This window comes from Oreochromis aureus, linkage group 3 (genome assembly GCF_013358895.1).
Source record: "Oreochromis aureus strain Israel breed Guangdong linkage group 3, ZZ_aureus, whole genome shotgun sequence".
In the NCBI taxonomy this organism is placed as follows: domain Eukaryota; kingdom Metazoa; phylum Chordata; class Actinopteri; order Cichliformes; family Cichlidae; genus Oreochromis; species Oreochromis aureus.
The window spans coordinates 23,419,364-23,446,191 of NC_052944.1; the positions used below are offsets into that span (position 1 = coordinate 23,419,364).

General features: G+C 43.0%; 1 protein-coding gene across 2 annotated transcripts in view; it reads right to left on the reverse strand.

Annotated features, from left to right (window-relative positions):
• Positions 1-26,828, reverse strand: part of stim2b (stromal interaction molecule 2b) — a 56,955-nt gene that overhangs the window by 21,858 nt on the left and 8,269 nt on the right. For both annotated transcript variants that reach the window (XM_031749384.2, XM_039609661.1), the window contains exon 2: positions 7,387-7,517. In XM_031749384.2, the coding sequence (XP_031605244.1) occupies positions 7,387-7,517 (131 nt within the window). The remainder of the gene's footprint in view (positions 1-7,386; positions 7,518-26,828) is intronic.

Consider the following 26,828-nt stretch of genomic DNA (forward strand, 5'->3'; position numbering starts at 1 on the left):
TTGTGGTTTTACTTATTTTGACCTTGGAGGCTTTAAATTAATATTCTTGTTCTCTGTAACATTAGCTGAAACAACCAAGAAACCAAGACGGCAGTACCCAAAATGCTAATGTTAGGCTCAATGTTAGCACCAAAGGGGAAGACTGGGAAACAGAAACCAGTAAATGACATCAAGGTGGCTATGTACATCTTTTCTATTTATTCCATGGTTTTGTCCTTGTTCTGCGATTTATCCCACCATCAAAAACATGCTTGGGTAATTGTGCTGTTACTGTGCGCTTCATCAATGCAGTAGCTAACATGTGGCGATCTAAAATTGAGTTTGCCTGCAAGGGGAGATATCTTATCTTAGGGAAAGTAAGTAGAAGAAGTAAGTATCTTGGGAACAAATATGCTTAACTGCTTAAAGAGAGATCAGCACGAACATTACCTTTTATTGTATTTACATATTAAACACGCAGCTAGAACCAGCACTGATTAGCTTTGCTTAGCATAGCTCTCAGACATAAGGGGAAACTGCCAGCTTGATTCAGGTCAAAATAAATAAATATACCAGCCCAAATATAAAGAAAGACAAAGAGTGTGCAATCACTTTGCAGTTGCCAAGTACTGACAATTCTGGTAATGTTGTAGTACCAAGAAATAATTAGAAGGGATACATGTTAATTGCTGCACTGCAGAGGCAGATACATACAGTGATTAGATATTTATAGATGTACGTGTTTTTGCTTTTACTAACACCTTAATGCACAAACTCTGTCCTCTTTCAAAGCTTGGACTTGTGACTAAAATCTCATTTGAATGTTCCCTTTAAGGCATTCCCAGACAAGTCAACAAACCTTCAAGAAGCTTCTTTTTATAGATATACCATACCCTCCATGCTCCATGAGGCTCCTCCTCAAGTTTCTTCTCATCATAGCAGCCTCATCACAAATAATAAATATATAATGTATGCTTATATTGGTACAGGCTTCTCACAGGCAAGCCTAATTTTGCCGCTAAGTTATTATGCACGGCCTGTCAGGAACTAATAAAGCACGCACACAGTAGCACCACCGCATCGCCCCTTGCTGTGATCTGGGTTGTGTCCATGTGATTTCAAGTGATGCAACATGATCCAGTCGAACGTCCCCTTGGCAGTCGAGCAGCACGCAGCTCAGCACCCTGAAGGCAAAGACGTGCACCTGCCGTCCCCGGTGACTGATCTCAGAAACAGACCCCGAAACGTCACTCAAAACCCCCGACAAGACCCAGACTCGCGGCGTAATAGGAGACGGGATTATGTTTAACTGGGCTGGATTCCTCGTCAAATTTCAAATGCTTTAAGAAGACTGTAAAAAAATATTACTGTGACACTTATAGGTTTCTATATATATTAACGGTATATATTTAGGATAACGAGAGAGGGAGGAAAGAAAAACCTGATGGATGATTGAAGATGGGAGTGCATATTATAAATATATTATATATGAAGCAACTTCAAACACGATGATGATAAAAATGCTTTGATTGGTGGGATTCTCTCTCTATTATTGTGGAGTCTTTACTTTACAATATGAAGCACCTTGAGGCGACGGTAGATTTGGCACTATATAAATAAAGTTGGATTGAATCCTGGTAAATTTTCACCCTGCCGTGACAATTATTTGACTGTCTATATGACTCTCCTCTCTTAAAGTGAACTTCCAGAGCAGCCCGAGCCTTTTTTTGTTCAACATCCTGGTTGATATCTTTGTGACGTGACATGTCAAGTGAACGCTGCCAATGCAAAGGGAACAGAGATATGTTGGCCTCTATACTTCCTTGTTTGCTCTCACTCCTCTACCACCCCATGATGACTGCCAGTACGTTTAAGGTGGTAACTTATGTATTAAAAACTAGATCTTAAGTGAGGCAGACATTGAGATTGTGGTCAAAATGAGAAAAAAGAGCTCAATCTGTACTCAAATACAGGCGAAGACTGTGTATGATCGGCATATGTTTGTGTGTGTGTGTTTGCGCGTGCATGTTTTATTACTTGTGTGGTGATATAACGTGCGGTCAGTGTTAATATGTCTCTGTGGATTCATTTCCATCTTCCATAGCGACAGTGATTGTAGTTAAGTTACAGAGGAATTTTAAAGGTAAAACAGGGTTCGTGTGTCAGCGCTCCCAGGCAACCGACAACTGTGTGAAAAGATCGCCTTCGTATTTTCAGAATCACGCTGTAATGACATTCAGATCATGCTAGGCAAGCGAAACAAAGCTTTACTATGTAATGGAAATATTTAGCTTTTTCAAGTGAGGGCAACTAAAATGCAAAAGCGTGCAAAAGTCTTGAGCCACCCCTTCGTTTCTTTATATTTTGCTCGGGAAATGGGAAATAGCAGGGACAGCAGTTTACTGAAACGTGCATGGAAATACAATATATGAGGCAAAGACAGAGTTTGTACAAACTAACAAGCAAGTTTGCCTACTTTTATTTCTCAACCAGGGGCGTAATTTTCAGGGGGGTTAGGGGGGTTATGACCCCCCCAATAATCAGACCCAACCAATATAACCCCCCTTGATTTTCTTTACTCATTTCAGGTATTACCAGCAAAATAGTTGCATGTTTAATCATCTGGTAATTTACCCAGATTTATTTATTTATTTAGACAGAGATCTTGACCCCTCCAATGTTCAGCACAAAGTTACACCAGTGTTCTCAACACAGCCTGAACTCTCAGTCAGGCTTTCTCGTCATTTCTTTAGTCTGGAATAGTTCTCCAGGCTTGTCCTGGCCTTGCCTTGCTAAGCATTAATTCCTTTTTCTAAATGATGTGAAGATCATATTTACACAACGTGTAAACGTGCTTAAGGTTTGAGCGATGTTAATATACGAACAGCCAATAGAGCTTGAATAGAGGATTATGTGTGTAAAATAAATGGGCTCAACACAGATGTCACTTGGAAAAGCCATCCTCCATCATATCTGCCTTAAAGACAGGTTTTCTCATGTTTTCTATAAATTTTCAGACGCACAGGAAAACATGACCACAAAGCCACTTGCGTCACTGTCACATACATCATCGCCTCTGTGGAAACATGACTTCATTTGAACTTGACTTCCACCTTAAGATTCTCTTGAAATCCTTGTCATGAAAAACAAATATCATACTCGTGGTCATGACATGACAAATGTCACCTTACTGGGATAAAGGTAGCGGGAAAGAGGGAAAGGAGGAAGTGCCACAGAGGGTGTAGGGTGTCAGCCAGGTGGCAAAGGGGCAAGAGTGTGATTAGGTCTTGACCGCCAAAGGCCAGATGTGAGCTGACCCCACACGTCAGTCTGCATCTTAACTGTGTCACTCCTTTCAGCTCATCGCTGCTAGAAAGAACTTGACTGTAAATCAAACTGCTGGTATAATGCGACCAGTCCTCCCACATACCACAATAGGGGATTGAATGGCTAACCGCAGCCCACAAACACCTAAACCAAACTTTCACATCATAAATGGTGCGAATCGATGAATAGTCAGATGTATATATTTAAGCTGTTTTGATTGCTCATGATGTTGACTCACTGAGAGACACAGATAAAAATTCCACCTTAAACGTTGCGGATTCTTTTGTCCTGCTGCGCAGTCAGTTATATAAATGTATATTAAACTTCCGCTGTGGGAGCAGTGGATACATAACCTACGAAACAAGTCACAACTTAACATTGTGCGTCATTAATAGCGCTACATCCGTGCCTACTAAGCCTTTATAAGCCTGAGTGCAGCCTTTGATCCTGCAGAGTGTTTTTGTGTAGACTGAGGTTAAAGGCTCGGCCCTGTCGGCCCCACTCACTGCAGAGCAATCTGCCGGAGGAGACCAAACTCTGAAAAACATTATTTTTATCTTTATTAGGTACACATGTTTAACTGCTAACTTTAATATCTAATCAGCTGGTTTCCTGGCAGCAACTCGGTGTATTTAGGCATGTAGACATGGGGAAGACAACCTGCTGAAATTCAAACTGAGCATCAAAATAAGTAATAAAGATTATTTAAGTGAGTTGGTGCCTGGTGGTTTGGTCTGGGAATTTCAGAAACTCCTGATCTGCTGCTTGGCTTTTCCCACAGAGTCACCTGTAGGGTTTACAGACATCGATCCCACAACATGTTCAATCTTGAAGCAGATGAGCTCCAGCAGCAGAAGACCACACTGCTACTCCTGTCAGCTAAGAACAGGAAGTCTCTATGAGTGGTTGAAATTTCTTAGTGGTCCCTCCCATTGAGTAACCGGCTTTCTGGTGCTTATGAGTATCCTGGATAGAGTGTGTTGTCTGCCAACTGGAAGATCAGTGGATTGATCCCAGACTCCCACAGTCCACATACCCAAGTATCCTTGGGCAAGGTACTGAACGCCAAGTTGCCCCCAATGCTTCCATCAAAGAGTGAGTGTGTGTGTAAATGCTGGAACGCTCTGAGGCATAGATAAAAGTGATTTCTGAATGTGTGAGTGAGACCTGTAGTAGGAAAACACTTTGAGTGCTCAACTGAATAGAAAAGCGTTACATAAGGCCATGTCCACACTAATACGTTTTCGTTTGAAAACACACACCGTCCACACTGAGACGGCGTTTTTGGTCAAGGAAAATTGATCTTTTTGAAAATGCTCTCCAAAGTGGATACATTTGAAAACGCCGTTTTCGCAGCGCAGTGTGGACTGTGTAAACAGAGACTTTTTAAAACGATGCATTTTAGTCATATGATGCAGTCATGTGACCAATTAAACTAAGATGAAAGAGGGCATTATACAGCCGCTGTTTTGTTTGCTTTCAATTTTGACAGCCCTAATAAAGATTAATATCAGTTTGTACATGCTCCAGATAGCTTTTCTTCAAATTGTTTAATTCTCACTCGCTTTTGCAACTTTGTACCTTTGTGTTACTCGCAGCAACAACTCCACCTCATTGTTAGTCCATTTAAAAAACTCAGATTAGTGTAGATGTAGCCTAAGATTCAGTCCATGTAGCCACAGTTGTTTGTGTGAATGCACTGGCGCTCTCAGAATAAGAACTGTACTGAGTACTGTATTTTCTAATTTACCTGCACTACTGCACTTATTCATCTTTTTAAGCACCAAGTAACTTGGTTCTGCAGTTGTCTGATTGGTCAGATTTGTTGATTTGTTGATTTGAAAGATTGGAAAAGCCTCGCTCGATTTGAAAAAATAAATGCCGTTTGTATGAAAAATACTTTTTAATGTATAAAATATTTTACGCATCCAGTGTGTCTGTGGTCATAAAGGTCAGAACGTGACGTGAGCCGGATTTTGATGAGGCCGAAAAAAGACGTCACTTTTTTCAGTGACAGCTCGCCTTTCATAAAGCCAACTGATGGACAGCCACTAATTTGATAAAATAAAAATCTGCCCTGCTTTGAAACCCGGCTCCATCGTCTCAGGAGACCAGAGGAGAGGTTCGAAAATATTAGGTAACAAATAAACAGCCAAAAACAACGTGAAAGAAACGATCAGCCCTTACTGAGCCAAAAGGTGATACTAAGCATGAGAACATTCAGTATCACACTCGTACACTGTACACGCAGGCGTCGGTAATCCACACACAGACGGACACACAGCTCCTCCGTGTGGGCTGAGGTCCAGTTCCGACACTCCAGCCCTCGGAGGTCTTTAAACAGGATTCACACAGCATCCGGCACCTTTACTGAGGCGCCACCACAGGGCTGTGGGATATAAACGGTTTCTCACACCAGCACTTCTCAGGCAGTTAAAAGTGTCTCCACTAGCAAACACACACACACACACACACGCACAGAAAATGTGACTGCAGTCCCAAGTGGCTGCTTTTGAATGTAAGGAGGTGGCTGATTACCAAGAGACCCACAGAGCACACAAGGTCAGCGTGATGTCAGATGTCAGCCATACCCTCCTGCACACACACACGCACACACACCATCCACGCATAAACACACACTACAGTACCAGTGACACTTTCACCTCTTCAACTATCCGGAGCAGCAGCTTAATTACTCAGAAGTAAAACTTTTCCAAACGACTTTCTAAGTCTAAACGCTTTTAGTTTAACCTCAAAAAGCAAAAAGAGTCATCACACACTCTCGATAAAACTATAAATATGAACAGTTTCAGCATGTTTAATGATAAATTACATCACAAGTCGTATGAAACTGTAAGTAAAGAGTCGTGTGATGTGTCTCTACGTTAGGAATGCTGACTTGGCCGTCTCCTCTGATGACTTATTGCCTTTGACTGACCCAGTGCCACAAGCTTTTATTCACTCTTAGCTTTGTAAACTAAACATTTACTCAGATTTGCCAGCTTTCAGCAATCGGTTGGAGCAAGTTGCATTTATAAAAATAGTTCAACTTTAACCATTTGGGTGGCCTGTTAAACAACAGGGTGTGTTTCAGAGGGCAAAATACACTTTGTGAGATCTTCTTCACAGAAATGCAATTTAAGTATAATAATTATGTAACCGCAGCAGCTTATTGTACTATAAAATGTGTTTTCATTGTTATCAGCCCAGCTCCTGCCATACTACGCTTCTTTATAGTCAGAGAGGTCACAAAAGTTACAGCAAAGCAGTAATTAAATCAGAAAACTGGGAATGCAACAAAACTGGCGGGATTTTTTTATTACTTTAGTAAAGGAGATGTGCTGAGAGAAAAAAATTATAAACAGGAGATGGAGACTAGGACACAACCTGTTGTAAATCAAATGTTTTCACTATGACTGTGTGGAACAGCTCACCTACACTTACGGGCCACAGCGGCTCATCAGCCAAACCCTGACATCCTCCTCTGTCGCGCCAACGCTCTGCATGTCCTCCTTCACTACACCCATGAATCTCCTCTGTGGTCTTCCTCTTTACCTTCTGCCTGGCAGCTCCACCTTCAACACCCTTTTTTCAACATATCCACTATCCCTTCTCTGCACACATGCAAACAATCTCAGCCTCACATCTCCAACATTGTCTCCAACATGCTCAGCCTGAGCTGTCCCTTTAAACCTTCCCCTTCACTCCTGCTGCTTACCCTCTGTCACAAATCACCCCTGACACTCATCTCCACCTGCTCCACCCTTTCTGAATTCTCATGTCCACCTGTCTAGTGAACTGTCCGCTGCTTTGGATCGGTTACCCCAGGTATTATAAGTCATCCACCCTCACTACCCACATCATCTTTATCCCTCTGTAGTTAGTACAGATCAGCTGTGTTAAACGATCTGGTCGAGTGCACTGCCCTCTCTCCGCGTCACCTCCAAACCTCCACCGGTATGTCATCTGGACCCACCACCTTTCAACTCTTCGCCCTCTTCATAGCTCACTTTCTCCTCACTCGTCTTCTGAGATTCATCTTAACCCCCCGAATCACAAAGGTGTATCCCCCGAGCTCACCTCCACGCTCTCGTTGACCTCTATCCCCCCGTCGTTGTCATCGTCCAGCTGTTTGTGGATGTGCCGCAACGCCTCCAAACTGAAGCGGTCGGCCTCGCCCATGCATGGCGGCATCACTATGAGACAGGGGTCTGCAGAACAAAACAAAACAGAAAAACAGAGATGAGAAGGGAAAGGTTGAGATTAACTAAAGCAGTACTCTCGTCTGAACAGGTGAAAGTTACACCTGCGAGCATTTGTAAAACCAGCTCTACTAAATGCTACCCAGGCTTTCAGGGAATTTCTGCTATGTTGTTCACTCGCTGCATACTTGGCACATGGAGACAGCACATGCAGCAGAATGTAGGTTACAGTGCCAACAAAACAAAGAGCACACCGGGATGTCATGTAGTAGAAAGAGCGAACAGAGACCGGGCGGTTATTTTTATATTCTCAGAGAGGAACGACATTCTTATAGCGCTTAGATTTTATTTGCTGACTGGTTATGAAACAAAGAAGCTTAGGATGTCGCTGGATCGGTATGGGGTGATATGCTAATACAGGGTTATGATAATAAAGTCTCTGACAACGTGTGTTTACATGGTTTTGCCTGCTCTCACAGCCGTGACCACACCCACGCTCCAGGCATTTCTTAAAATCAGCTCCACTTTCGTGTTTGAAATGGACACATGACGTGACACGCAACGTGAAAGCGCACTACAGTAGAATCCTCCACGTGCTCATTGGTGTTTGTTGAATTAAAGACTTCGATAGCTCAATTATAGACGCTGAGGTCCAAAGCGTCTCTGTGTTTTTGTCACAGCAGCACGCAGGCAAATCGGCGGTCCTGCCGGACTCTGTCGTGTGCTGTTATCATTCCTGCAGCGTCCCCAGACATTCCCCCTCTCTCCCTTGTTTTTATTCAGCCCTGTCCCGTCCCAAAGGGGGAACTGAGCCCATTACTTCCAGCCTTCCTAGCGATGGACAGTTTGAGCTGGCTAAGAGCCAAACTGTCTCAATGGAGCCACAAAACCACACACACAGAGGCTGATGTGTACAACCACAGAAACCACGGCTCATGAACAAGCGCACGCAAAAAAAGACAAATGCATACATCACAAGTGCAAAGACATCCCTCTGTAAACCACAAAGACAGGGCATTTTTTTAAACACTTAGATTGTAAAAAACAACTGAATCCAAGTCATCCCAAGGCCTAACAAATAATGATGCTCCCTGCTGTTTATAGAGCCGCACAGCACTGAAGGCCAACAATACAACAGCGAGACAGACACACACCCAAACACATGCATCAGGGTTTTAAGTGTTCTTGGCAACAGGCGGCGTTTCCGAGTGCGTGTACACGGCCGCCACCGCGACGGCTTCACAGAATGCAAACGAGTGGCGGTTAGAAATCACATTATACGGCTAATAATAGCTCTTCCCTGTGATCCAATGGACATGCTGCTTTTGAATGCACAGCTGGGCAACTCGTACAACCGCATTTTAAACGTCTAATCGCTCCGTGCATTTACCCGACGACCAAAAAAGGAAAACGCATGCACAAACTGCAGAAATGTTCTCAAGGCGTGAAGCAAGAGTTCAAAAGTCTTCTTTAATCTTAACGCTGGGACAAGAATCAGTCGACATGTGAAAACGTGTCAGCTGGTCAGTAAAGATGTTACATGTTCAGCACGTATAAGAAAAGAAAAACATCCCGCGCAAACATCTCGTCTCGTCACGCTGTCACGAGCTCGAGCTTCTCGTCATGGGTAGATGCACGTGTCTTTCTGCCCGGCGATCCGGGTTGCAGGTGTAGCTCGGCAGAAAGAAAAATAGTACCTGGTGTACGTGAAAACACCCGTGAGGTTTCTGAGTTTTATCTGATTGTTAACAAGGGCATGATTTCTTAAGAGGAATTGCTGATGAGATTTTCAAATGTACTTCTTGTGTTTTGAGCGCCACAGGAGCCAACTGGTTCCACTATATCCGAGGGAAGATAGAAATCTCTGCAGCTGGGAACCTCGAACCAAAACAGTGTACAGCAAATGGTTAAAAAGCATGAAGTGCAAAGAGTGTGTGACACACACAGCTTGACAAAGTCTGGAAACTCAGTCGGGGATAATGAGTATCATTACAAGGTTTTCAGCTTTCTTAGTTAACCCTTCAGGCTGTGTGCTCATACAAAAGAGGGTGTTGGTGTTTGATGCATCATTTGACTCTTGTTCTGCACAAAATGAACGGACCGAGTCCCGCCTACATCAGAGGAATGGCTCACGGAGAGTTATGAGAATATCAAAAAATGCTAACAGCAAAAAGACGAGAGAAATGCTGGAGGGGAAAATGCTGTCAGTTCACGAGTTAATATATTTATTTCACCACTAAATCCACATTTAATGCTGCTACACAGTAGATCTGCTAAACTGGATCCATTTAAACATGAAGCTCAACAAGTAAATTTAGAGCTCACACTGCAGGAGACGCGGAAGTTAATTCACTTTTTGCCAAAATTAATGTTGGAACATTGCAACACATGCAGCGTAAAACCTGATCAGACTGCAAATCAGGAGCACAAATACATCCCCTCACTGGCCATGTAGGAATTGTCAAGACGACCAAACCAAGCATCAGAATGACGAAGAAAGGCCATTTAAATGGCTTTGGTTGTTGGTGCTAGGCAGGCTGGACTGAGATTTTCACACACACACATAGGAAGAGGTACTGAAGACCATTTCTGAAAGCACAACACATTGAAGCTTGAGGCAGATGGGTACAGGATCAGAAGACCATGCCAGTAACATGAGGCTACAGTTCGCTATCCACTAGGACACCTTTGGGAACGAGGTGGAACGAAAGATTCGAATCATGGATGTGAAACCGACAAATCTGCAGCAGCTGTGTGATGCTGTCATGTCAATATGGATCAAAATCTCTCAGGAATGTTTCCAGCACCTTTCTGAATCTGTGCCATTAAGAATTAAAGCAGCTCTGGAGGCAAAAGGGGCCCAATCCTGCACCAGAAAGGTGTACCTAACAAAGTGTCTAGTGAGTGCATTCATGTGCTTTCTGCAGAATTTCATCCAAAATGTTTTCTCTCAGCTGAAAAAAAATTGCGGTGCGCTTGGATCGCGTTCACAGAAACAGAAAAATGCAGCTTCTGACTAATTACATAACCTGCCCCGGAGCAGGCTGCGTTCAGCATAGGTTCCCATCGCAGTCAAGCCCGTTAAAAGAAAGCCACCTTTTTGACAATAACTCACTAACACATTAATGCCGCTTCATACACACTTGCGAGACCAGAGGACAGGCGTGTATGTTTGTGTGAACTCGCCCCATTAGAACTGCAGGTTCCACTTTTTTAAAGCACCCTGATGAGCATGTACATCTCGCAGGCAGCCATGTGATATTTTCTGTGGGTTTTTGATGTCAGATCTGTTTACTAAAGCCAGACTTGACACGTTAGTTATAGAACTGCCACTTGGCAATCTACAGAAGAAGCAAAGAGAGGCATTTGATTGGACGCATGCCCGGGCTAAGTTTGGATGAGAGGACACTGGGTAGGGATGAACGTGTGTCGAGCGAAAGAAACCAGCACTGGCAGAGGGCTGCGAGTGGCCTCACGATTGGCAGAAGGGAGCGATACGCCGCCAGAGGTTAGATAACACCGTGATCATTTGTTCTTGTGCAAACAGATACAGCGGACTGGTTTGAGGGAGTGAAACCACGGAGGCTTTAAAATCTCCACCTCTCAACACGATACAGTGACAGGGCTGGGCTAACTTGAACTGAACTTTTGTTTCAATTGATGTGCTCCAAATAGAAAAATCACTTGCCACTTTCTTTCTGACAACACGGTGTGCACCAATCAGGAACTGACCTTTACTAGGATTCCCCTAAAGGCCGTGTACTGTGGGGGAAAAAAACAAAACAAAACAGGAACAAAGAGAACCACAAAACACTCCAAACCGCTTCCGTCCCCATAATGAAGACAGCAGATGAAGAAGCGTATCTGTCAGTGACAGGAAGTAATATCAGCGCGAACGAGGCTGCTTTAGATAAGCCTCGTTTCGGCAGCGTCTGTGCGCCTGTGCTCGGTCAAAAGCCATCTGATGCTCGGGAACAAGTTACATAATGCATTTGCTTAGCTTGCCAGAAAAGTTTACATAGTCATCTGTTTGCATAGCATGCACATCTAGTTTGCTGTTTGGTTATTTAAAGGAACCCAAAAAGACTTGACTTTTATATGCAGAGAAAGAAGCAAAACACGAGCCACGGTTTAGCCGGAATTCTTTCTTTTACAGGAATGTGGGAACTGACAGCAGCACCCTTTAACTGTCTGTGATGTTGGTTTTCATTCCCTCTATAAGTACTACTGGCCTAATTCTGTCCCCTGCATAAAGTAAAAGATGCTTCCAAGATAAAAACAAAAGAAGAAATTAAAAAAAGCTGTCATTCACACGCAGGACTTAAGCTGTCCCACCTGCTGAGATATCCAGAAATGTGACAGCACAGGCCTTTTCTTCCCTATTTCTGAGTACATTTGAGGATAGTTGTTAGCACTACAATGAGAAGCCATGTGACGGGAAGTGGCCGTCGGTGACCCCCCTGAGCGTTCCAGGGGGACGCTTGCTAAAAAAAAAATTCAAATTAAAAACAGCCGGGACAAGCGGTCCCGAAAGATGACAAAATTGGAAAGCTCTGGGTTATTTTTAACCTATCAGGCTCCCGGCTGTCAGGATGTAAACGCTCAACAATGGCAGAGGTCTCCCTTGCTCAAACACACACAGATGAGCAGGAAAGCGGCTGTACAGTAATTTGCTTTGCTATAACTCATAAAATGTGTGCAAGCTGTCACAGTGGGAGTGGGTGGGTGTGGGGGGTACTTCAAAAGAACTTGATAGCTAAAGCATTTATCTGTCAGCTGCTCGCTTTAAAGTGATTTCCAACACCTATTTTTTTTTTCTGCTCGCTATATGCATGACATTAACAGGGTGTTGTTTCATGTTGACAAAAAAACGTGTGAAGTCAGTGGCGGGAGAAGCAGAGAGAGAGGAGTGTGTGTTTGTGATGTTCGATGTGTTTGCCCTGGGAGCTGTGGGGCGAGGGGGGAACTTCCTTGAATTCGATCCCTGTGACATTTGGCCTTTTGTGTTTAAACACTCGAATCAATGCGGCCGACCTCATCCCGCTGAATTCTGGGTGTGTGGTCTGTTCAAATGTTAGACAAACAAGTCTCCTACAGAAAAAATAAAAACAGCTTTACTCGCTGATCTTTAAGCCCCTGTAATGTTTTGATGTGCTAATATGAGAGCTTTGACAAGCCTTTCTGTTCTCCTATGCTTTTACTCGCCTCAGATCAGCGCCGAGGCAGTTTGATCCATCAAGATAGCTACTTTTATAACCTACTGAGCATTGTGTGAATAGCAATATCTTAACAAAAGCTGTTTTCGCCTGACGCTTTTGGACTAAATCAAGAAGAAGAAGACGTTTTCCCCATACTGGAAACCCAGGTGGAGTCTATAGGAGGCAGGACACGCGGCCTGTACAGAATCTATTTTTAAAACTGGCTCGATCCGACCTAAAGTCTGATCAACGTCTGTTCGATGCCCGATCTGTCCAATTCAGACCACCTTGCATCCTCACATGCAGTTCCAAATAATGCCTCAGCTATAATGGCTATAAGTATTACTCATCTGTCCCATTGACCTCTATGGTTGCACAAAAAAAGAAAAAAAATGAGTCACAGCGCTGCACCACTTGATTTGAGTCAATCCCACATACGTCTTTGTGCAGCTGTCCCACAGCTTAAAATAGTCGCCCACAAATCCACTGTTTAAGCAGCGTTTGCCAAAAAAATGAAGCGCCTGGCTGTCTTAAGATATTACTTAGCTCTAAACACACACATTTGTTTTCACTGAAGATGTGGATCCGGCAGAGAGCTGCAGATTTCTTGACAAATAAATAAGGACGAGAGTCTGATGTAAAGAAGGGGAGCTGATAGAGAGCGTCTGCTTATACACGGACCAGACTGCATATCACAACATGGCCCTTTAAGGCTTGAGGATTACACCGAAGACATGTGAAATACATAATAATCAATATTTAGTTTTTATACTTCTCATCTCTGCAGACAGGCTTTAGTTCAGTTACACAGGACTGGGCTCAGAGTACCAGCGGTGCGTCACGTCAGCACCTCGTAGCCCAGAGTGAGATCTCCACCTGAGAGACAGGTCAAACCCGGTCTTGGATGAGGAAGCCAAGATTCAGTGTAAGAGTATCTGGGAGCTGGTTGGGTGTGTGCAGAGGCAATGGGGGGAATTAAGATAGCAGGACGTGATGGGCCTGACATTTGACTCTGGGGAGCCAAAGGGGGGCTGAAGCGGCCTCTTCTTTCCCACAAACTGCTTGAGATTTCTCGGCGTCCTCAGTCACGTCCTGCGCTCACAAATGACGTCTCCCTTTCTCTCTGGAGTACAGACACACACCTCGGCCAACGCTTATTCAAGCAGACAGCGATGTGTCTGAATGGTGCAATCAAGTAACGGGGAAGGAAGCTTGAGAGCAAACATGGCGCATGCTAAAACAGACGAGAGCGAGCTCACTTGTGCGCCTCTTCACGTCGCAGCCTCCTGTCATCTCAGATACTCAGATGACAAAGGCTGAGGAGACTCGAATAAACCTAACTAAGACACATTTAGTTAAAATGTTTGCCTAAACTGCGCCTTAGTGCAATGCCAACACTTTGCATAGCATGCAACTACTAGAGGTGAATGATAAGTCATAGAATATGACTCCCTAAACAACTACAGCAGATACTTCTGTGATAATAACCTGGCAAAATCTGAACCTGCATCCACTTTATACCCGAGTACTGCAAACCTGCCCTGAAGTCATGTGAAGCATGTGCTGTGTCAAGCACAGCTGAAAAAGAGCACTAGTCCAGCTCCCTGCTTACCTTATTGTGCACATGAGAATCACGCTATAACAAACAATATGAGCATCTCAGGACGCCCTGCCCACAATAACAGCAATCATCTACGACACATCACAGTATCTGTGTCACAGGAGATAAAATAGCATTAACATACGAGAACAGCATTAATGATGCATTTATTCACGTCAGTGTGTCTTTATTATTGTTCAGTTTCATTACTGCCAAGTCATACCTCAGCTCTCAGGTTGCACATCATCCCCCTGTGAATTTCTTCTGTGCTGTGACTTAGTTAAACTTTTCTTCCCCTTCGGTTAATTTAGCTGATAAGAGTCATAGAAAGAGCCCGATTCAGTGGCCGATATGCCAATTTATCAGTACGTATAACGGCCGATACATAAAGATTAATGTAAAGAAGAGACGGGAGAAACACCCTTGAACCATGTGATGATTGTTGATGTTGCATAGTTTGTCCACCAGGGGACAACTTCCCAGTTGGCCCCAAAAAACAACAACAGCAGATTGGAAACAAGTACTCCAAGACTTATGGTGGCAATGAAACATTCATATTGTGATGTCAAACATATTAAATAGCTACACCAAAAAAAAAGCTGTTTATGGTTAATGTGTCTGAAAGAGGAAAAAATTTCGGCCGATATATCGGGAATATCTTTGTTTTTAAATCACCAAATATCAGCATTGGTGTTAAGAGTCTTACATCAGTTGGGCTATAAATGATATAACTGTCACTGCTGCAGGCAGCAGTGTGGGGTTAAAGGGAAAAGGACCAAATCGCAGGCACTGACGATGCAATGAGTGAGCTTTATTTAAATAAGATGATAATTCAGACAGAGCAGAGATGGGACGGACGGAAACTAAGAACAAACCTAAACTGGGACAATCTAACCAACAAATCTGAAAGCACAACTCACAGGAAAACATACAGGGTGGAACACGGGATGACACGTGGAGGTAACACAGACGGACCAGTAACAAGCAGAAGAAAACACGGGGCTCATATACACACAGGAGCAATCAGGGAATGGGAGGCAGGAGGGAAACACAGCTGGGAGAAATCAGAGCAGACACGCTACACACAGGACAGGGACTGTCAAAGTAAAACAGGAAATACATCATCAGGTATGCACAGCTTAAAACAAGACATCAGACATGGCAACAAGGAGGGAACACAGAGACGTGGGACCAGGGCAGGCACAGAGACACAGAACAGAAGGAGCTCAAAATACAAAACAGAAACCAAACCTAAGAACAAGGAAATCCTAACAACAATTAACCTGAAACATAAGATAATAATCAAAACCAAAACCACTGAGTCCACAGGCTCAGGACCATGACAATAACAGTGATTCTGATGAATGAAACAGCTCCATGTTTTAATAATGATAGTTGCCACCAGTGTATTTTTAATACACTGCAAAAGGAAGCGGCACGATATAATGATTGATTTGGTCCCACCCGTACTACACGCTGCACTAAATTAAGTGCAAGTTTTTTTACTTGGATGCCCAAATTTGCAGTTTGCCATTTCATTTTAAAGCACGCTTAACCATTTACTAACAATCCCAAAGAGAACATTTAAAGATACACGATTTAAAATTGTCATAAATGTCAGCGATGATGCAAAAGTTACGATCAATTTCCAAAAATAGAAACTATTCAGTAAATGTGAACTTAACCTCAATAAAGTGCAAACACTTTTACAAAGAACTAAGGAGAGAGTAAGACACTGAAAGCAGGGGGGATAATTGCAACATGTCTGTAGGGCTTCAAGAATACAAACAACATTTGGTGGGAAACACTGAGTGTAAACATAAGGTTTGTTTGTCTGCAAGATATCACCACTGTGCAATTGAAGTCAGTAAATTCAGATGTAGATAACATTTACTGGAGCTTCTGTAGATAAGCTAGCAGAATATCAGGATGGGGCAAATGTTGGAGTTTGAATTTCACTTTTCTTCCCAGGAAACATTTTGTTTTTTTTAATCATATATACAGTTAAGCCCATAATTATTCATACCCCTGCTGAATTTTGACTTAAAGTTACTTTTGTTCAACAAGCAAGTTCTTTTTTGAGCAGAAATGACACAGGTGTCTCCCCAAAGATAATAAGACGATGTACAAGAGGCATCATTGTGGAAAAAAAATATTTCTCAGGTTTTATTTATATTTTAGCAAAAAGTATAATGTCCAGAATTATTCATACCCTTCTCAATAATCAATAGAAAAGCCTTTATTGGCTATTACAGCAATCAAACGCTTCCTATAATTGCAGACCAGCTTTTTGCATGTCTCCACAGGCATTTTTGCCCATTCATCTTTAGCAATGAGCTCCAAATCTTTCAGGTTGGAGGGTCTTCTTGCCATCACCCTGATCTTTAGCTCCCTCCACAGATTCTCAATTGGATTCAAGTCAGGACTCTGGCTAGGCCACTGCAAAACGTTAATGTTGTTGTCTGCCAACCATTTTTCACCACGTTTGCTGTATGTTTTGGGTTATTGTCGTGCTAAAATGTCCACTGGTTCCCAAGGCCAAGTTTTTCTGCAGACTGCCTGATGTTGTTGTTGAGAATCTTCATGTATTGCTCTTTTTTCATGGTGCTGTTTACTGTGATTAGGTTCCATGGTCCATTGGCTAAAAAACACCCCAAAGCATTAGGTTCCCACCACCATGTTTGACAGTGGGGATGGTGTTCTTTGGGTTGAAGGCTTCTCCATTTTATGCCAAATGAAGGCAACATCATTGTGACCAAATAATTCAATTTTTGTTTCATCTGACCATAACACTGAAGACCAGAAACCTTCTTCTTTGTCCAGATGAGCATTTGCAAAGGCCAAATGAGCTTTGGCATGCCTTAGAAGTGCCTGGAGAAGTGGCGTTTTCCTTGGTCTGCATCCGTGGAACCCAACAGTGTCCGTTGGACTGTCTGCCTTGAGACATTGCCACCAGCAGAGCCCAGATTCACCAGAATGGCCTTGGTGGTGATCCTTGGATTCTTTTTCACCTCTCTCACTATCCTCCTGGCCAGCACAGGTTTCACTTTTGGCCTCCGACAACATCCTCTGAGATTTTCCACAGTGCGGAACATCTTGTATTTTTAATAATACTTTGCACTGTAGCCACTGGAACTTGAAAACATTTGGATATGGCCTTGTAGCCCATTCCTCACTTGTGAGCAGCCACAATGCGCAGCCGCAGGTCCTCACTGAGTTCCTTTGTCTTAGCCATGAATGTCCACAGACCACCTGCAGAGAGCTGCTGTTTTTCACCTGTTGAGTTCATCAAAACAGCTATTTCCAATTAATCAGGGTAATTAGGATGCTTTAGAACAGCTTTGACTATTTGGAATGGTATGGAACTTTGGATTTTCCCAGAGACTGTGACAGTTTGTAAAGGGTATGAATAATTCTGGACATGATACTTTTCGCTCAAATGTAAATAAAACCTGAGAAATATTTTTTTTTTCACAATGATGCCTCTTGTACATCATCTTATTATCTTTTGTGAGACGCCTGTGTCATTTCCAGTCAAAAAATAACTTGCTAGTTGAATAAAAGTAACTTTAAGTCAAAATCTGGCAGGGGTATGAATAATTATGGGCTTAACTGTATATTTCTGTTTTTTTGACCCAAAAAATCCCAGATAGACTGGAGAACAATGAAATAAAACCCTCTCATAATTTTGATTTCCAGGAGAAAGCCAGCTTCCCCACAGCCTGCGTGGACACCGATCTTGCTCGTGGACACTTCAGCGGGCCCGCGGTCTTGCTCAACCAGTTTCTTTCTGCTCTCATATTTCGCTACATGTACATGACCCCGTTGCTCCAGCGTTAACAACACCAGTTACAAAACGAGTTCAGGTGACCTCCTGCTTGGGTGTCGCTCGGCTCTCCGGCCATTCTGTTAAATGCACGTACAGAAACCTGCCACGGTCGTTTCAGCTGATCCGCTGGCAACGCACCAAACCCTTATCGGCTTTCACACATTTACGATGCATGCCTTGACCATGTGGATGATAAATGACATGTTAAGAATACCCTTACAAGTTCCCCTATTTTATTAATGTCTTGTGCAGCCGTGAACTTCTGCAGGCAGCCTTTGCTTGCTTGCAAGGGGTGCCTCCTTATGTCTGACCCCGCCCTGCAAACACTTTTATTACCATGCATTTTTGTGCATAGGTAAACAGACCTATTAGAAGCTGAAAATTTATAAAAGCAAGGAGGAATATGATGTCAGTGTGTACCAAGCATGTCCCCTGTAACCACTGCCCATATGGCAGTGTCATAAGTCAAGCTGACGGGTCAGTATTAAAGGCAAGTAAATAAAGCTTCTGGAGAGTCTACCATTTCAGCTCATCAGCAGCCATTAATAAGACACAAATATCATTAGCTGCCTACAAATGCCACCCACTAGTCCAGATAGAGGAAGAGGGGTGGTTAGTTAAGAGGAAGAAACAAGATACAGAAAGTATTCGTGTGTTACTCTCGCTTTGCACAAGCTGTTAAAATGAACGCATCGCAGACATGCACTTAAAAACTGACCTCTCTTACTCAACAAGCACTTTAAAATTGAAATTTGGCCAGCAGGAGTGGAATGAACCGAATAAACAATAAACTAGATACCATAATTAAACAAGACTTTCTCTCTACTACTTTTTTTTCCCCTGGCAAAGTAAGAGCAATATTTATCTCTCAGGCTCTGAGGCTTTTGTTATGTTTGAGCTGATGTTTTGTTGACAGGTGTGCTTTCACATTCCTGCGGGTGCCTTTGGCATGGCAGACAAACACAAAGTAAAGTGCCACACATGAATGTATAATTAACTCATTTCCCGGTAGGGAGTGACAAGTGAGTGACAAGCTTTTTTTTTTTTTTTTTTTTTTTTTAAAAGGATGACTCAGATTGTTCACGAGCCGCTTACACAAAAAAGGAGTTACACATGTAGCCTCAACGAATTCTTGGAAAACCTCACAGTAAGCTCCACGCTGTCCCGGCTATAGGCGTTTAACATGTCCGAACTGCAGCTCGATCCACCCGCAATATGCTGTATGCACGAAGCAATGGAAACAAAAGATGGTGCAATACACAGCTGGAGGTGGATAAGCATGGGTGCAGTGAAGCAATGCAACAAGTGCAAAACTCCAACATGCACATCTGCAGTCTGACTGAGCAGACTGTACATAAAAGATGGACACAGAGATTGTGACATCACCCACTGGTTTGTGGAGTTCCATTCTTAAGACGCCAGCTGAGGGTTTGGGTCGTCGCCATCATGGTTCAAACATCATAAAAAGGTGAATTTGAGTAAAAAAAAAAAAACACAAGACAGCCTTGAAGCAAACCCTGCTTCATTGTGTGTTTCATTCTAAATGAGATAATTTGCCAAATTAATATAATGTTGTATTTAACAAGACTTAAAACTAGCATGCAGGAACATAAGCTCATCAGGAAAGTGTTTCCTGTGCTCACAAACCAAGCGACCAGTATCGTTGTTATTGTTATAGACGTCTATGCAATCAAGCTTGGCCACTAGATATGATGCAGATTTCACTTTTTAGACTCAGCAGACACATCCGTCTTTTAAATAAAGTCTATTTTTTTGTTTTTGATACAATAAAGCTCATCTGTATTGTTTTCTTTTGTCACTAGCAGTGGTGTGCAGCATTGTTTGACTACCGAGAGCCAGTTTTGTTTGAAAGTAACACAGAAGAAAACTACAGTACCGTCCACAAGTCATTTATTTATATTTTGCTTGGAAAATGGGAAATAAGTGCAGCAATTTATTGAAGCATGTGCAGACATACATGGAAATATATAAGGCAATTCTAATTAGCTTGAAAGTCAATATTTGGTTTGATCACATTTATTCTTTAGCACAGCCTGAAGGTCATCAAACCTGTTGTCACTGACTTTCAGTGCAGTTCTTGTGTAGTTTGGCACACCTCAGTCTTTTCTCCTGTTTCCTTTTCCTTAATGATGGCTTCTTGACAACAACACTTCCACTGAGACAATTTCTGAGGAAGCTTCAATGAACAGTAAATGGATCAACTGAAGGGCCAGAGGCATCTTTCAGGTCCTGTGTCAGGGCTTTGCTGGATGTTTGTTTCCTGTTTCTTAAGGACATGACTTTCAGATACGTCTAATCTGCTGTGAGTAATGTTTTAAGGCCGACACTTCCTCTATTCCTCAAGACCGTTTTTAAAAAAAATTTCAAGATAGTCTAGCTCCTTGGAGACAAAGACTTTTGCACAGCACTGTACACTCTTCAACTTCAGTTTTGCAAAGACTTTCACTTTTCTATCTTTGATTCAATAAGATGGATGAGGAGCCCTTTGTCTTTGACCTTCTGAACCCAGTCATTTCCATGTATGTTTGGGATGGACCCACATGAGCCACCTTAATGGGCATCAGTAATCCTCTGCTTAGGCCACAGCTCAAAAAAAAGAGGACAGATAAAGGGGGGAAGAAAACTAGAGGAAAACTTCCAGAAAAGGAGACGCTACTTGCGCCCCGGCGTCCGTGGAATGTTTGAATAACAGCCCCAAACACGAGACGTGTGATACATGCGGCCGGCCTGAAGAAGAAAAGAAAAAAGGAGAGACGGAAAAGACAAAAGGCCGAGCGCTGGCCTAATTAGCTGGCCCGGCTTCAGACACGCTCCTCTGGATATAACGTTGACTGTTTGCCCGAATGAAGCATAGAATGTGTGCATAAGGTGACCAATCACAACGATCACAACGATCCAAGTCGTGCACACGAGCGTGCAAAAGATGCATCCCGCATAATCCCAGTTGGGATTAAGTGTTCCTGGGTATGTGACATGGCCTAAGGGATGGAAAACTGGGGGTTAAGACTTTCCCAGTGGAGTTTTGAGAAGCACTTTATTTAGGTATGGTACACCATGTTCTCTGACCTCATCACAGAAAGAAAATCAATGTAACAAAATAACAGCAAAGAAAGAACCAGATCTGCACAAGTAAACAGCAGCAGAATCTGCTGATCAAAGCTGAGCAATCAACTGAGGAATTTAGATACAGAGCTCACAAAGACTCAGAGAGAAAATCCAGATAACCGAATTTAAATCACACCAGAATAAAATCAGATCTAAAAATCATCTGATCTGACCTAATCGTCTTCTTAATTTAAAACAAAAAAAAATCAATTTTTTTACAGCTGATCCAACTTTAAGGTCATGTGGGCTGAAGTCCTTCCCCGCTGTCACGGAGCAAGATTCTGGGCAACCTCACAACCACACCTGCGACCAATTTAGAATCACCAATTAACCAATCAACAAGCACGATTTAGGACTACCGCAGGAAGCAGGAGTATCACAAGGAAGCCCACGCCATCCCAGGGAGAATACGCAAACTACACTATTCTCAGGTGTGTGAGTAAAATATTTCACTACTAACAAGTAAATTCTGACATCAAGCATTCATTAGTGGTTTTATTCAAACATTATGTACTCAGCTCAAGCACCTGTTTGTAAAGATGAGCTCAATAAAGGTGTGCCATCAATGTAAGAGCATGAGTCTCACTCCAACCGGTCGCAGCAGATGGCCCCGCCCCTCCCTGAGCCTGGTTATGCCGGAGGTTTCTTCCTGTTAAAAGGAAGTTTTTCCTTCCCACTGTTGTCAAAGTGCTTGTTCATAGGGGGTCCTATGATTGTTGGGTTTTTCTCTGTATGTATTATTGTAGGATCTACCTTACAATATAAAGTGCATTGAGGCGACTGTTGTTGTGATTTGGCGCTATATAAATAAAACTGAATTGAATTGAATGTAACATACAGCAGTTTAACACTCGGTGCAGTACTCGTCCTCATCTCGACAGAGTTCACATTCCTGCAACTGAGCTTTGGCCTCTGCACACGCTCGGATGAGACAGATTTTACGTGACATTATTGTGAATGAAAGGAACACTGAAACATCCTGTTCAAAAGTTTTACAGCCACCTTAAACGCCGGTTTGTTTTGATAAGCCCTGCAGGGTTTGCTCGCACGATGCCCAATGACACGCAAGCTTTTAGTTTCACTCTGAAAAGCGGCAGATTAATGCTGTGGGGCTCTTCTGTCACCGCAGCACCGTGGCCATGTCTCAGCTGGAAGATTTGTATCTGACAGCACACATCAGGTTTGGCTCTCGGCCAGCATCCTGTGTATGTCCTCTGCCTTCCTGTCTGACAGGACTCTGATTGTTTGACCCTTTTTTCTCTTCTCTTTCTTCTGCATTTCTAAACACAGATGCAAGTTCGGACGCCAAGAATAAGTGAGACACTGCAGACAGCAGCAAAGTTATTTAGCACAGCTTCCCAGTTTGGATAAAGAGCCGGAGTTTTTGCATGTGATGTAACACACAGACAAAACTAAAAGTATGGATTCAACATAGGATACTGGTTCAGTATCTGATCCAGTGCTGATTCACATAGCTGGACTTGGTGTATGTGAAAATGAGTTTATCTACTTGATTTCTTTACGTGTTATCTGACATTTACTGAGGAGGTACCGATTATCAAATTCTGAGCTGATAAAATTTCTGCAGATTACTGACAGTTGTTGTTGTTTTTACCCCACTTGTTCCAGGAAAGGAGAGGAGTACTCCTCTCTCTGGAAATGAGTTGAACTCTCTCACCAATCTCTGAATAAGCAATCAAGCTATAATATAATCACTGGGTCAAAGACACGAGGACCTCAGACTCGACTGAACACATCAGATAAACGCCAGCCACTGCCGTCAAACCTGACGCCGTTTTACATGATGCATTTCTAACTTGCAGGAATATACTTCTAAACAGAGCCTGTCGTCACCTGATACTGGCCTGTCACAGATATAAACTGTATGTCTTGAGTTCTGTGGGGGAAAGGGTGATCTCAAGCAGGAAAAAAATAACTTTCATGGTTTCTTCAGTTGGTTTGTCAAGCCCATTCCTGAGTTTTAAGTACAAACACCGTCTATAACACATGTAGCAGAGCATTAGGGCCGGCAACAGAACAAATATGTTGGCCATCACCAATTATAAGGCTAAAAGGCTACCTTGGATATCACACCAAGGAAGCTAGCCGTGTGTTTTTCTTTATACCAGCATAACCACTTACTGCTCCTCGCTCACATGCCTCAGCTTGCCAGTTTCGTCTCACACAAACTGCACGCCTCTCAGAACAAAAGAGAGAGGCAACAGTCTCACACCAAATAATGCACTGAATGAAGGCCTACACCCTAGCTAACCACTCACCCATTTGGTACTGTAGATCTAGAAGAAGCTCTTATGAAGCTCTTTGATGTGTAATACGAACTGGGGCCATCGCGAACCACATCAAAGGAAATCCAAATAGGCTCCAAAGAAGTCACCTGTTAGTCCGGACATGCTGCCGTTTGTAAGGCCAAGACAGATTAGCATCCAGCTTAGCACGAGCCAACCGAGAAATGAAGGGGAAAAACATAGTTCAACCGCTTGCTTGAACTCTATGCTTTTTATTATTCGTGTTGTGGGAGAAACTTGATTTCGATCTTACATAATAAAGTTGCATAATAAAACAATGCTGATAAGAGCAGTGGGAGTGGAGGAAAAATCCAAAACAAGCTAAAAGATGCTAAAACTTCAAAGAACAAAAGGGTGCTGCAGAGGTGCTTGACCGTGCTTCCAATTTTACAATCCATCCATGCAACACGCAGCAAGACGGAGGGCCTACACAGCATGAGGCACCAGTAGGCGATGTTATGGCTGATTGGGGTAATAGTGGAGAAAACAGGAAGCAAGAGATGGCAGAAATAAAAGCTGAAAGGTGCTCAAGCAGGCACCCGGATGTTTTTCCAGATTTGCATCTAAGTCTACCCGTTACGCTTGGTTTCTAAATGTGAATCATTTTTTGCTATGAGCACAGGTCAGAGCACGAATGTCGGTGGAGGCAGACTTGCGAGGGGGCAGCATACCAAAGAAATCCACACCGCTCTTTGCCCCCTCGTGCCCAGGCCACCACCACATCACATGCCCTCCACCGAGGGAAAGTCCCTGAAATCAGAGGGGAGTGCTTCTGACGTCCAATATCTAACTTTAAATACTTCTTAAATATATATATAGATGCATTTACCCTGATTTTTTTTTTATTGGGAACTCTGCTGCTAATGCATAAAGGCTCCAACTTCTTCAGGTCTAAACAGGAAGTAACTCGGTGTAACTTCCACGAGTAACTCTTCACTGAAATAATGTAAAATTTTGCATGCAAAACTTGTAATGGGACAAGTTTAGGCATCTGTGAAGATCGCAGCATCCCATAATAGAACGAGGCTCTCAGCCTTTTATTCTCGAAAGCATGGAGGTGAAACTGCCTTTCATGTTGTTTCACGAGGATTTTTAAGGTGAAGTCAATCAGAACAAGCAAGCGTTTGGCTTGGAGGTTAAAACAGATGCTTTTTTGAGTTTGCTGTAAACCCTCTAACCATTTCACTACAGTCTAAATCTCTCTACACGACAACAGCAGGAGAAAACAGAGGAAGTGAGATATAAAAGGGGAACCTAGAAATTTGTTTTCCTACACGTTTGCCTATGCACATCAGTGTTTGTGCTTTTTTTTTTCTCCTTTGCCTGTTGGTTTGTAGTGAGGCCTGTTGCATCTGTCACGCAGGCGTCACCCAGCCAACAGCTCATGTATTGCCAGCTAGAGGATCAACAGCTTGAAGTGTGGTGCCGGGGGACAACAATAGCCCCCTGTGGGATGGGAGAGGGCACACAGTTCTGCTACTGTAGGCCACTTGCAACGGGAAACACTGTACAGCTGAGTACAGTGACCTACATCTTCCACCAAGGCGCTTTCTGCACAAGTGAATCAGCTTACAGTCAGCCAGTGTTGTCTGCTTATGAATGAATTATCTGAAACGTACTGGCGTGTGCATTAGGGAGTCGAGACTGTGAAACAAAGGTTTGTTTCAGCCTCATCTCTAAGTTAGACGACACTGAAAAAGCAGAGATTATTCAGAGAAGGTAATTAATATGCAATAAGAGGAATTTTAACGATGACTTAGACACAGAAATCTAAGAAAAAACAATAATTGGTAGTAAAGTTGACAGGAAATAGCAGCTTAACAATGACCCGATTCCAGTGAATCGAGGTCATTGATTGTTTCTACACTCAAGTCCAGTCTGTTCTCCACCATGGCTGCTGACAGCGGGCACGCTAGAGCAAATCGTCTGGCTCAGACTTCTAGCGACGGCCACAATTATAAAAAGGTTCGCTCTAAAGCCACAGCCACAACAGGAAGCACGGTGGATAAAATTTTAAATGCACTCGAGGGGTCTGTTTGTTTGGTGAAAGGCCTCATTAGGTTGGATCACCACCCTAAAGCCTCCAACTGAGACGGGCAGCAGTTGCCCACTTTCGGGAAAACCCAAAGAGGCAACTTGTGTCAGAGCAGTGCTGCAACTGTGGCTTTGTGACTGAGATGAGGTGTTACCTATGACCACACCCGTGTGTTTTTTTTGGCAAAGGGATTTCACACCAAATACACGCTGTAAACACAACACAGACGGAAAAATACAATGCTGTGAACAACAACAATAAGATGTTAAAGTGATAAGTATTTCAGCACTATCTGAAAACAGTATTTGCATATTTTGACTTTTATGCCAGCAACATGCCATACATGGTGCTGTTGTTGGAATACCTGCTTACTGCCTCGCTGGAGTAAACAAGCGCCTTCCCTCCAAAACCGGTATATCTCGTCAACATTGATCCACTTAAAGAGGTGCAAATTGGCCTTGTCGTTGGCACAAAGCTAAGTTAGTCATGCCTAATTGGCAAACACATTGTGCTCTGCAGAGCCCGTCTAGTTGCTAACTTTCTCTGGTTTGGTGTGTGCCAACATGTCATCATAACTAAGAGCTGAAAACGTCACACTTGATCACACTGGGGTTTGTTGGTGACGTTTTTCTGTAAGCTGCTGCAATGTCCCAGCATTTATTTCCATCCAGAGTTGCACTGTGTTATCTCAAAACTTTTGTGTTAACGGTGGGACCATCGTGCAGGCTTCTCCAGCACATCCCAAAGATTCTCAGTGGGATTAAGGTGTGGACTCTTTGGTGGCTAATCCATGTGTGAAAAAGATTTCTCTTGCTTCCTGAACCACGCTTTTGCAATCTGAGCCAAACTAAACCTTGCATTGTTATCTTGGAATATGTCCATACCATACTGGGAAGAAATCAGGCAAACTGACCCCTTTGTTCCAAATTAGTCTCACTGATAAGTGGTTCTCTTAAGGTTTCACAGCTATTTAGTACAAATCCCTGGAGTTTGAATATGTGTGGAAATGTCTTGATGCATGCTCAATCATCCAGGTAATTAAATCTCCTAAAGTTGATTCTGTTCATCCAGGTGAACAGAATCACTCATCCAAGTCTGAAGACTGAAGAAGTCACTTGGATGAGTGACGAAACGTTTCTCCCACTGAAAACACTACGTCCAGATGAACAGAATCAACTTTTGGAGATGTGCGGAAATGCTTCAAATTTGAGTCTAGTGAGTTCTAC